The 13,267-nt window shown below is 45.2% G+C and overlaps 1 protein-coding gene across 2 annotated transcripts in view; it reads left to right on the top strand.

Annotated features, from left to right (window-relative positions):
• The window catches only part of LOC311369505 (NLR family CARD domain-containing protein 3-like), a gene marked incomplete at its 3' end in the record, with an annotated part of 218,310 nt that overhangs the window by 198,236 nt on the left and 6,807 nt on the right, over window positions 1-13,267 (top strand). Inside the window, exons 1-7 of one of the 2 annotated variants that reach the window (XM_084487690.1) lie at window positions 439-548; window positions 641-749; window positions 1,260-1,366; window positions 9,131-9,244; window positions 9,405-9,465; window positions 9,648-9,873; window positions 11,081-12,917. The exons of the other annotated variant lie outside the window; for it this stretch is intronic. Coding sequence (XP_084343816.1) covers window positions 466-548; window positions 641-749; window positions 1,260-1,366; window positions 9,131-9,244; window positions 9,405-9,465; window positions 9,648-9,873; window positions 11,081-12,917 — 2,537 coding nt within the window. The 5' untranslated portion in view covers window positions 439-465. Of the gene's footprint in view, window positions 1-438; window positions 549-640; window positions 750-1,259; window positions 1,367-9,130; window positions 9,245-9,404; window positions 9,466-9,647; window positions 9,874-11,080; window positions 12,918-13,267 lie in introns of those variants that run through there. 2 annotated transcript variants of the gene reach the window in all.

Raw genomic sequence — 13,267 nt, 5'->3', positions numbered from 1 at the left:
GATGCTAAATAAACGATTATATCACGATAATAAGAGGATACCATATCGATGTGTTGAGCTTCACTAGTTATAGTTATATGTTATATGTTAAATCAATCTGTGGTTCAGTAAAGTGACTTTCAGACTTTGTTCCAGTGGAAAAATTATTCAAACGTTTTTTCTTTTTCTTTTAATCGTACTATGGTGACTTTTGAAGTAAATTGTATATCTATTTTGTGTTGTAGTTTAAGCACAGTTATAGTCTCCAATGTGTTTAATCTTCTCCTGTGCTGTCCACATCTGTACTGTAGTGAGGTCACTGTGGTTATGTTGTGGGGTTCATATTGATGGTCTATGACGTCCATAACGCTTTAGTGTGACGCAGTCACAATGATCTTCTCTTTCAATAAATTTTCAGAAGGCAAAGTTCAGAAGGCAAATTAAGTGATGAATGAGTTGTGTTTGTGTCCAGGTCTCCAGTCTACTATGGATGAGGAGAGAGAGGAGGGGGGTCCTACCTCTAAGACCCCTCTGTCTGGGGAACATGGCCGCCGGAGCAAAGCTAAGAGGTAAGAAGAGGATCTCTCTGTCTGTGACTGTTGTCCATCTCAGAGCTCAGCAGTAATATCTCAAACATAAATCCTGGTTCTTGTTTTTCAAGAAGAGTCCAGCAGCAGAGAGCAGACTCCCCTGGACCCAGCTGTGTCTCCATGAAGAGTGACCACTCTATGGAACAACCTCATAACTTTAAAGATGGAAATCAGCCTATTGTGAAGAGGTGAGGATTTAAAGAGTGACCATGAAGGTGGAGCCATGAATGAGGGTTTCTACAGCGATGAAACATAGGCGATGCGGTTGACATGGGGGTAATGAGAGGAGGGATAAGGCTGTTTTAGTGATGTGGTTGACATGGGGGTAATGAGAGGAGGGATAAGGCTGTTTTAGTGATGTGGTTGACATGGGGGTAATGAGAGGAGGGATTAGGCTGTTTTAGTGATGTGGTTGACATTGTGTGAATGAGAGGAGGGATAAGGCTGTTTTAGTGATGTGGTTGACATGGGGGTAATGAGAGGAGGGATAAGGCTGTTTTAGTGATGTGGTTGACATTGTGTGAATGAGAGGAGGGATAAGGATGTTTTAGTGATGTGGTTGACATTGTGTGAATGAGAGGAGGGATAAGGATGTTTTAGTGATGTGGAAGATAAATATAATATAATATAGGGTGTGTGTGTGTGTGTGTGTGTGTGTGTGTGTGTGTGTTGTGTTGAAGCCCAGAGCAGCAGCAGAGAGCAGACTCCCCTGGACCCAGCTGTGTCTCCATGAAGAGTGACCGCTCTATGGGTCATCCTCCTGACCTTAAAGATGGATGCCCCTCCAGAGAGGAGAGGTAGGAGTTTCAACAGACCGGAGTGAAGGCATGGAGGGGCTTCTTCAGCAGTGAAGTGTCGGGGGGGGGGGGGGGGGATATGGATGTGGATGTGGAGATATTATTTTGGTGGGAAAAGGCTTTTAAAGGCCTCCTCACACTGCAAGCAAAAGTTGTTTTGCTCATATGTGACTCAGATGTGATTGAACAGCACAAATCACATGGAATCAGATCTTTCTGTTCTGATCAAAATACAGGTCTGATCTTTGCCAATGCAGCCTCAGTGTCATCAGTCATATCTGAATTCATGCCACCTTGACGTCACTCTGGACATTCAGTATAAGTCTGTCCTCCGTCAATAACTACCAACATGGAAGACAGCTGTGATGGAGGTAGTCAGTGTAGGCCAGTGGAAATAGTAGTTGGAGGGCGATGAACTCAATAGCAATAGCGCTTGTTTGTTTTCTCTTAAATAGCCTAAAGTCATGCTGTGCAATGTCATCAAACTCTTCACAATGATCAGCGGATCTGAAAGCCGCTGAGGTCAGCGCAGCGGTCCTACTTGTTGTAGTATTACTGAATTCAGTGTCGATTTTCATGCGTGTTGCGTGTGACGTCTTTGTTCTTGTTATTTTGCGCATGTGGATCAGTTCTGAGTATGACCCACACCCACTGAAGCCTGATGTTGTCCACATTTAAAACACAACGTGATCAGCCGCACAAATGAATCTGAACTGAGCATTGAGGCTTCAGTTCCCTGATATGAACAGGGTTCTGTCTTTGTTCTCTATTGTGTTTTGTCTACATGACTGTCATGCTGTGGTCAATATTGACATGAAAACAGTGAGTTCCATTTGGTCATTTTCTGTTCTTAATATAAGAGAAAGAAAATATAACATGACAGAATAAATAAGACTCTGACTTTGACAAAGCAGTTTGGTACGTCAGTGTTGATAAAACATATTTATAATTCTGTAATTCTAGTTTCAAGCATTCGGTTACTCAGAACCATTAATAGCATCTCAGTAACAAGTTATAACATCTTATCAAGATAATTAAGGACAAACAAGCTTGAAACAAGTAAAATCCTCTCACCTTAAACTGTCTTTTAAGAAGATTAAAGCATCAGCATAAAAACTGCAGTGTTTTTTTTTTTTTCACTGCCGACCCCTCTAGTGGGACGGCAGTTTGATTCAGAATCCATTTATTAATGTAGCCCCTTTTACCCCTGATTGATAGAGGGCAGGGCCCTAGGTTCTTTAACCTAACATGAATACTTTTTTGAATAGTTTAGATTCCCTAAATTAATTTATTAAAATGTAACCAGTACCCTTAACTACGAACAACACATTTAAACATACACAATGACATAAACACTACACGTAAGCAAACAAACAAAAATGTCTGATTTCAAATGTTTACTTGCTTTAGAATAAAGTGAAACAGTTACAACATAGGCTATATACACGTATTAACCTAAGCCGGCATTCTAAACGAAAGAAAACAAAGAAACAAAAGAAACCCCCATTGCAGGCCTGATGGCCTGAGGCCGCGTACTCCTCTTCACTCCTATGAGCGAACGAGGACCGTACAGGTGAGTGGTGGGTGACGTCGGTAGTGTTCCAGGGAGAACCCCGAGAGTCCATGAAAAGTCTGCGGCAACGGCACTCGTCCTTGGCGTGTTGCCTTGGTTCCTCCTAGCCGGAGGAAGGCGAACGAAGCCCATCGGCGCCTCTGCCCGGTCCGCGGTCCCCAAGAAGCTGGTCCTAGCAGCGACGCTGGCTGCGTTAACCAACCGCCACTCGTTCCAACTGGTTAAGTTGGTAGTCGGACTCGAACTCCGCTGGGTGAACCAAACTGTAAAGCTGATAGCAAAAACTATTCTTAACATGTGCTCTTTGGACACGTCTTTTCCTTCTCTCTCTTTTTCCCATCTCCCGCGCATTTCCCTGACCTCTCACCCTCACTTCCCCGTCTCCCATTCACCCCCATTACGCCCCCTCCTGGCTGGATGGCCACATTACAGATAAACAAACGGATATATACAACATATAAATCACAAAACACAATAGCAAAATAGCAACTATGCAACCTAACAAAACATTACGAAAAACAATAAACTCTATGTATATACTCATGAGTACTCAAAACCCTGATTTTAACCCGGTTACACCCTCCCCCTTCTAAAAGGTCTGTATGTCCTCATACAACACTAAAAAGACTCAAACTAAGGGGTATGAAGAGTGACAAATGTTGCTTTATGTATGTCTAATCTTAATGACAATACCCTGTGAACAATGGTCAAAGGCTGATCTCTGGATCTACCCGGCTCATCATATGTAAGCCTGACTGTTGGCTTTACAGCTCTCTTGGGCCTAGGCTCAGATCTTAGCCTCCCATTATCTTTGGACACATTGAAAGTCTCTTGCTCAGGGCCAGACTCTGAATCAGCATCACTGATGTCACCAGGAGCTAACTCTCGATCAGACTCTTGGTCTCTCAAGCTATGATGCTCTGGCTCTGCGTCATCATCAGATGAGGATATAGCATCAGCACCACTTCCATCTGCCTGATGGTTCCCTTCTTGGGCAGCAACTGTGTGTCTATCATCATATAGAGCTCTGTGAAGAAACTCTCTCGGGTAAGTATTGCAAGGTGCATAAAACTCAGGGTCAGATGACGAATCAGACACTTCTTGTAACTCCCTTTGCACTTTTTGCGTCTCAAGTGAGGTTATTTTGCTCTTCTGGCGAGTCACAGCTCTGGTTTTTGGTCCGACAGGTACGTCAATTACAGAGTCTGTGTTTTGGATTCTCACAAACTGCCCGATGGGAAGGAGATTGTCTCTGTGAATGGTCTTTGTGCCAGTTCCTCCATTCTCACGTTTTATTGTGAACACTGGAAGGTTAGGCATCTTCCCCACCACCACATAAGGATCAGGGCTCCATCGGCTTTCCAACTTGTGTTTTCCTCTCAGGCCCCAGTTCTTGAGCAGCACTCTGTCGCCGATCTCCAAGGACTGTATTCCAACTCTTTGGTCATAAGCCTTCTTGTTTCTCTGGTGCCTTTTATCTGCAGCTGCAGATGCTTGCTTGAAGGCTTCTTTCAGGTCCTCTTTTAGCTTAGCTACATAGCGAGAATGACAACCATCCTCAATGCCATCTGGAGAGGTTCCAAAACACACATCAGCAGGGAGTCTGGCCTCTCTGCCAAACATCAGCCGATATGGTGAGTATCCGGTGGCATCAGACTTTGTGCTATTGTAAGCATGGACCAGATGGCCAACATGCTGGCTCCAGCTGCGTTTTCTCTCCCGGCCCAGAGTCCCTAGCATGGACAATAGGGTTCGGTTGAACCTCTCTGGTTGAGGGTCTCCCTGAGGATGGTAGGGAGTCGTCCGCGATTTGTGAATCCCCATCAAGGTCAGGAGCTCTTTTATCAGTCGGCTTTCGAAGTCTCTTCCTTGATCCGAATGGATCCTCGCCGGTAGTCCATAATGTAGGAAATACTTTTCCACCAGGACCTTTGCTACAACTTGAGCTTTCTGGTTTCTTGTTGGGAAAGCCTGAGCATAGCGTGTGAAATGGTCTGTAACAACCAACACATTAAAGTCACATGAAAGTCGATGCACACAAGGTCCATAGGACCTTTGCTCACGACCTGGTGCAAGGGGGAAGCTCGCTGAGGAAGAGATTTGTGAGTGACACACTCACCACAATTCTTTATGTACTGCTCAACCTCTAGAGACATCTTTGGCCAAAAGAATCTGCTCCTCAGTTGGTCAATAGTTCTCTCAACCCCCAGGTGTCCTAGGTCATCGTGCATTGACCTCAGCACCATCTCTCGATATTCCTTAGGCAGGACTAACTGACTGACAACTTCCCAGAAGATCGTTTGCTCAAACGATGCAGCAGTCCATCCTTCATGGTCAACTTCCCCATCTCTCTCTTTAACTGGGAGAGTTCTGGGCTGGCATGTTCCTCTTCAGGCCATTTTCCATCTTTAATGGCCTGAATGGTGGGTCCTATAGCTGCATCCCCTTCCTGTGCCCTCTTAAGTTCCTGCCTTGACATCTGTTTCAAGGTATCCGAGGCCAAGAAGGTTGGATGAGCATAAATATCTGGAATGCACAGAGGAGATGCTCCCAACTGATCGACACACCTCAGGGGATGAGTAGGAGTCTCAGGGGTGCAGACACGCTGACATATGGCCTTCACACCAGTCTGTGATAAGGTCACCCATTCGTCTGAGCTCTCTTCGTCTGGTGCCATTCTTGATAATAGATCAGCGTCTATGTTGTGTCGGCCAGGACGATACTGTAAATCAAACTTGTACGTGGACAAGGCAGTTAGCCATCTGTGCCCTACTGCGTTGAGCTTTGCCGTGGAGAGCACGTACGTAAGAGGATTGTTATCTGTACGTACTGTTAATCTGGCCCCGTACAGATAATCATGAAGTTTGTCAACTACAGCCCACTTTAAAGCTAAATACTAATAAACTGGTGGACTGGGTAGTTCTTCTCTGACGGTTTCAGTTTTCTACTTGCAAATGCCACTGGTTGCAAACCCTCCGTGTACTCTTGGTAGAGTACTGCACCAAGTCCCTTCAAGCTTGCATCTACATGTAGGATGTAGGGCTTTTGGGGATTTGCAAATGCCAGGACAGGTGCATGCGTCAGGCAGTGGATGATCTGGTGAAATGCATCTGTGCATGACTGATCCCATCTGTCCCCGAATGGCTCGGACTCTTTCAGGTAGATCTTACTCCTGTCTTGAGCAGTTTTCTTGCTCTTTTGGGTTGGAGCGTAACCTTTTGTGAGCTCTGAAAGGGGTCGAACAATGGCTGCATAATTGGCTATGTATCGTCGATAATAGCCGCAGAATCCTAAAAAGGATTGTAAGGTCTTCAAGTTGGTCGGTTGAGGCCAGGTTGTGACTGCTTCGATTTTGTCAGGATCAGGAGCAACCCCGTCAGCGGACACTATGTGTCCAAGGTACTTCACCCTTGGCAAGCAGACTTGACATTTGTCAACCGACAGTTTCAGTCCAACTTCTCCCAGACGATCTAGCACCTTAAGCAGTCTTTCCTCATGCTCCTCAAGAGTCCTTCCAAAACGATCAAGTCGTCGAGGTACACTAACACCTGGAGCAAGTTCATATCGCCTACTGCCTTCTCCATTAACCTCTGAAAGGTCGCCGGAGCTCCGCTTATGCCCTGCGGCATTCGCTCAAACTGGTAGAAGCCTAATGGGCAGATGAATGCCGTTTTCTCCTTGTCCTCTTCAGTCATTGCTATCTGATAATAGCCACTTCTGAGGTCCAGGACGGAGAACCATTGGCTTCCTGTCAGGGCGTTCAGCGCATCGTCAATACAAGGTGTTGTGTATTGATCTGGGATGGTACGACTGTTCAAAAGCCTGTCGTCAATGCACATCCTAATAGTTCCATTTTTCTTCCTAACGACAACTATAGGGGAAGCATAAGGGCTTCGGGACTCAGAAATGATACCGGCCTGCAGAAGTTCTTGAAGGTGCTTGCGCACATCTTCAATGTCTGCAGGTGCCAGCCGACGTGAACGCTCACGAAACGGTCGCGGGTCGGATAGTCGGATATGGTGTTCTACCCCTTTGGCTAAACCGACATCCCACTCTTCCGTTGAGAAGACATGGGATCTTTGTGACAGCTTCTCACAAAGTCTGCTCTTCCATTCTCTTGAGATTGGTGAGTCTCCGAAGTTGATCATACTTGCATCAAACTCTGATGACGTTGTTTCTTTGGGAGGGATGGTAGCGACTGAATCAACCAGGTGCATGTGGCCAATAACTGTTCCCACTCGTATGGATGTCTCTCTCAAAGAGTCATTATTCATCCAAACTCTGAAACTATTAATGTCCATCGCCTGACTGCACACTACCATGGGCTGAAAGGTCGCACCAGCGGGGAGTGGGGCTAGTGGGGAGGAATCTACAATCAGGTTTTCTTGGTCAACAGCATGCGTGAGCTCGATTTTGCAAACAGCATGCACATCACCACCCGAGGGAATAGTCAAAGGACCAGGTCCTTGCCACCTCACACGACCAACATCATCTCCTCCCTCCTCCAGAACTTCTGGAGGAGCGTGTTCGCCTGTTTCATAAGCTTTGATGCCCAGGGTCTGAGTTACATCAATACCACTGTCCCTGCATTGCTTCACCAAGCGTCTGACATGACTGGCATTTGTTCCCACAATGACAGAGGTCTGATCTGCAGTCTTGGGGCTCGGACATATGAGGGCGAGAACCGTCACAGTTTGCGTTGTGCCCAAAATTTCTGCAGGGTACTCCAGGTCCACCACAATATATTTTATTGATACTAGACTGATAAAGCAACGATTACATCATTTTAAACTGTACTTCAATAGAAAAATAGTCAAATAATATTATCAATAAAGAGATAGCCTTCGCCAGAGAGCATAGCTTTCTGGTACTACAACTGTCGCAAAAAAACCTGTTAATAACATGCAAATGAACTGATTAACGACCGCCCAGAGACTTTGAGCGACCAAGCCTGCCAGCGACCACAGCGACCAAAAGCTGCCAGACGAGCGACCAACACAGCGACCCATGCGACCTACGTCGCGACACACGTCGTTGGTCACTCACGGAGCTCGGCCCTACTGAAAGCCTGTATGTTGATCTGCAACACGGCTATGTCAGTAACAGAAGAACACACTCTGAGACGCACCGCATCACGCATGAGTCCAGCTTCAGTGGAACACACCTGATGGTTCTGATGCTCATTGAATCACAGTGCAGAACCTCTCTGAAGGACCACCAGAGGGGGCTATAATGGTCCTGAACCAGAGAGCAGAACCTCTCTGAACGACCACCAGAGGGGGCTATAACGGTCCTGAACCGAACCAGAGAGCAGAACCTCTCTGAAGGACCACCAGAGGGGGCTATAACGGTCCTGAACCAGAGAGCAGAACCTCTCTGAACGACCACCAGAGGGGGCTATAACAGTCCTGTTGGGAACCAGAGAGCGGTACCACAGCCTCCCTCCGTGTCGCATGGCTTCTTGGTCCCAATAAGAAACCCTTCACAGACCTCATGCTGTAGAGTCTGATGACGAGCTGGAGGGGAACAGTCTGTCCCAACAGTACTAACTTCCCATCACAGGATCACTTGGTGCTGGATTGATTCATGGCTGAGGCCGTTTATTCTGACTGTATGAATGAAATTAATAATAAGACAACTTGTAGCAGATATTACAGGTTGAATGTTAAAAGATTCCAAACGTGAATCAAATGAGATTTCCAAAGTTTATTAACTGGTTAATACTTTACATGTGAGAGCATCTAGCGAGAGCACCTTCTGCTCGCTGTGACTTTCTAACTACCCTCCAATTGACCCCACACACACGTAACCCCCAATGTATCCATGCGAGCTCCGCACTGCACATCAGCTAGTACCATTACAACAACTGATTCAATGTCTTTTGAATCAGTTTGAATTAATCTAGTGTTCAGAGTTATTTATTGAAACAAATAATCCATAAAGAATAACATAGGTCTGTGTATAAATGTAGAAACTGAACTGGAATGTATAATATAAAACCTATTTTCTATGTTAGCTCAGTATGCACAGTATGAAGGGTATTTAGTGTGTGTTTATGTCAACATGTAAGTGCTTTAATGCCAAAATAATTTAAAAAAAAAACTTCTTCCCCCTGAAATGATCATTTCAATAATCTGAGAAAAATTATTATAAATACAAATCCTAACTTCCAGATGGTTCTTGTTTTTCAGAAGGAGGCAGCAGAGAGCAGACTCCCCTGGACCCAGCTGTGTCTCCATGAAGAGTGACCACTCCATGAAGCTACCTCTTACCTTTAAAGATGGACGCCCCTCCAGAGAGGAGAGGTAGGAGTTTAAAAAAGACTATGAAAACAGACCTGTTGGTAGTGTCAGGAAGTCAGGAAAAATACAATAGTGTGTGTGTGTGTGTGTGTGTGTGTGTGTGTGTGTGTGTGTGTGTGTGTGTGTGTGTGTGTGTGTGTGTGTGTGTGTGTGTTCTTCACAGACACCAGGAGATGTCAAAGGTTACCAGTGCTCAGTCTGTCAATCAAACAGTGCTGATCAAGGTGTGTAAATGTCCAACAAGACAAAACAAGACAAGACAAGAACATTAGAAAGCAGCTCTTGTGGAGCTAATAGTCTCCAGGCTTCCCTCTTCAGACCAGCGGGACATGAATCCAGGACAGATGCTTCTGATGTCCTCAGTTAGTTCAGAGTAAAGTTCTCCTTGATGTTTGTTCTGTTCCAGAGGGCTGAGGAGAACGCACACGCTTTTCTAGACAAGGAGCTGAAGAAGCTATGGAGGGTTCACTTCCCAGATTACCCACAATGCTCAGAGAGTCAGAGGGAGGAGGAGGAAGTGGATGATAAGAACAAGGAGCAGAGGAGGCGCGCCATAGAGGGAGTGGTAGACATCACAAAGCTCTGCCTGATGGAGATGAACCAGGAGGAACTGGCTGACACACTGTGGGGCGGTAAGAAACTCTTATTTAGAAGACAGAGACAATTATTTCAAAGGGCAGAAGAGACTCTTATCTCCAAAACAGAGAACAAATGCTAATTCAGTATGAGACTCTTATTTGTTCTGCTCAGATTAAATGACATATCTTGAGATATCTATACATATCTATATATCTATATAATATATATATATATATATTTCTAACTTTAATGTTAAAATGGTTTTATCCAGATGTGAAGGTTTATTGTTGGGGTATCAGGTTAAAGAATGTTAAACATCATCATCATCAGCACCAAATCATCCGACCACATCACCCCCGTTCTCATCCAACTACACTGGCTCCCTGTCCAACACCAGGTTGACCTTAAAGGTCCCATGGCATGAAAATGTCACTTTATGAGGTTTTCTAACATTAATATGAGTTCCCGTAGCCTGCCTATGGCCCTCAGCCCCGTGGGTGCTAGGGCTCTGAGCCCCGTAGGTGCTAGGGTTCTGAGCACCGTGGGTGCTAGGGCTTTCACCTGCAGTGCTCCCAGGCTTATGAACCCCCTGCCCCAAAACATTTGTCTGACACCCTCAAAACACATGTGATCCGACTGGCCTACTCTTACCCCCTCCTACCTGGGTCTGCTCACTGCTCTTACCCCCTCCTACCTGGGTCTGCTCACTGCTCTTACCCCCTCCTACCTGGGTCTGCTCACTGCTCTTACCCCCTCCTACCTGGGTCTGCTCACTGCTCTTACCCCCTCCTACCTGGGTCTGCTCACTGCTCTTACCCCCTCCTACCTGGGTCTGCTCACTGCTCTTACCCCTCCTACCTGGGTCTGCTCACTGCTCTTACCCCCTCCTACCTGGGTCTTCTCACTGCTCTTACCCCCTCCTACCTGGGTCTCCTCAGTAGGAGACCCATTAAACAATTCATTGTTTAATGAATTGTAAGGCGACCTTGGGTGTCATGAAAGGCGACTTGAAATAAAATGTATTATTATTATTAATATTATTATTATTTATATTAAACATAAACTGCAGCATGACACTTTACACTGATTCACTATCATTAGACCAATCATATTGCTGTGGAAAAACATGCAGTCTTGTTTGTCATGACCAGCTTCTCCAAGTTATGAAGCCACTAAATATCATGAAGTTGATAAATATTGACAGTTCCCACTGATGCCACCATCCACTAACTGATGTCTTATGTTGTTTTTCTCATTCAGGATCTGCTGCTGTCGAGTGCCAGCATGAAATCAAGTGTCATTTGAAGAAGAAGTTATGGTGTATGTTTGAGGGAATCGCTAAAGCAGTTCATTCAACACCTCTGAATGACTTCTACACAGAGATCTTCATCACAGAGAGAGGCAGTGGAGAGGTCAACCAGGAACATGAGGTCAGACTGATTGAAACAGCTTCCAGGAGACCAGTCATGGAAGAAACACCAATCAGATTTGAGGACTTCTTTAAACCCTTACCTGGACAAGATCAACCAATCAGGACAATTATGACAACTGGAGTGGCCGGCATTGGTAAAACCGTCTTAACACACAAGTTCACTCTGGACTGGGCTGAAGGCAAAACCAACCACGACATACACTTCACGTTTCTCCTCACTTTCAGAGAGCTGAATTTACTGAAAGACAAAGAGTTTAGCTTGGTGGATCTTCTTTATCACTTCTTTAATGAGACCAAAGAAGCAGGAATCTGCAGATTCCACCAGTTCCAAGTTGTCTTCATCTTGGATGGTCTGGATGAGTGTCGACTTCCTCTGGACTTCCAGAGGAACCCGATCTGGACTGATGTCACAGAGTCCACCTCGGTGGACGTGCTGCTGACAAACCTTATCAGGGGTGACCTGCTTCCCTCCGCTCGCATCTGGATAACCACACGCCCTGCCGAAGCCAATCAGATCCCTGCTGAGTGTGTTGATATGGTGACAGAGGTGAGAGGGTTCACCGACCCACAGAAGGAGGAGTACTTCAGGAAGAGATTCAGAGAGGAGACGGTGGCCAGCACAATCATCTCCCACATCAAGAAATCACGAAGCCTCCACATCATGTGTCACATTCCAGTCTTCTGTTGGATCACTGCTACAGTTCTGGAGGACTGCTTCAAAACATCCCAGAGAGAAGAAGAGATGCCCAAGACCGTGACTCAGATGTATAGCCACTTCCTGAAGGTTCAGTCCATACTGGGGGACAGGAAGTATCATGGCAGAGCTGAAACAGATCAACACTGGAGTTCAGAGAGCAAGAAGATCATTGTTTCTCTGGGAAAACTGGCTTTTAACCAGCTGGAGAAAGGCAACCTGATCTTCTACGAGGCAGACCTGGCAGAGTGTGGCATCGATATCAGAGAAGCCTCGGTGTACTCAGGAGTGTTCACCCAGATCTTTAAAGAGGAGTGTGGGCTGTTCCAGGACAAGGTGTTCTGCTTTGTCCATCTGAGCCTCCAGGAGTTTCTGGCTGCCCTTTATGTCTTTAAGCACTTCATAGACACTGGGGTCAATCTGCTCTCAGAAGAACAACCAAACTCTGGGGAAGATAAACTCCTCCTCCTCTACCAGAGTGCTGTGGACAAGGCCTTACAGAGTGAGAATGGACACCTGGACTTGTTCCTCCGCTTCCTCCTGGGCCTCTCTCTGGAGACCAATCAGATTCTCCTACGAGCTCTGCTGAGACAGACAGGAATTAGCGCACTGATCACTCTGATTAAAAAAAGTCTGCTGGGACAGACAGGAAGTGGCTCAAATACCAATGAGAAAACAGTGTCTTACATCAAGAAGAAGATAGATGGAGATCTCTCTCCAGAGAGAAGCATCAATCTGTTCCACTGTCTGAATGAGCTGAACGACCGTTCTCTAGTGGAGGAGATCCAACAGTCCCTGACATCAGGAAGTCTCTCCACAGAATCTCTCTCTCCTGCTCAGTGGTCAGCTCTGGTCTTCATCTTACTGTCATCAGAAGAGGAGCTGGACGTGTTTGACCTGAAGAAATACGCTGCTTCAGAGGAGGGTCTTCTGAGGCTGCTCCCAGTGTTCAAAGCCTCCAAAACATCTCTGTAAATTCACTAATAACATGTATTACAATACACACAACACTATATGCATAAAATATAATATAATATATATATGATAATATATACTAGAGTATAAAAGGTATGATAAAATACAAATCGTATCTGTATGTTCACTAATAACATGTATAACAATACACACTATATACATAAATATAATATAATATATATATATAATAATATATACTAGAATATATAAGGTATAATAAAATACGTTGTATCTGTACGTTCACTAATAACATGTATAACAATACACACAAGATAATATACATAAAACTAGAAAATAAAAGTTATAATAACATAGAAAACATCTCTGTACGTTCAGTGATAACGTA

This window comes from Micromesistius poutassou, assembly GCF_964030765.1.
Source record: "Micromesistius poutassou genome assembly, chromosome: 24".
Taxonomy (NCBI): domain Eukaryota; kingdom Metazoa; phylum Chordata; class Actinopteri; order Gadiformes; family Gadidae; genus Micromesistius; species Micromesistius poutassou.
The sequence above is the reverse complement of the archived record's forward strand: the minus strand, read 5'-3'. Positions and strand labels throughout refer to the sequence as shown.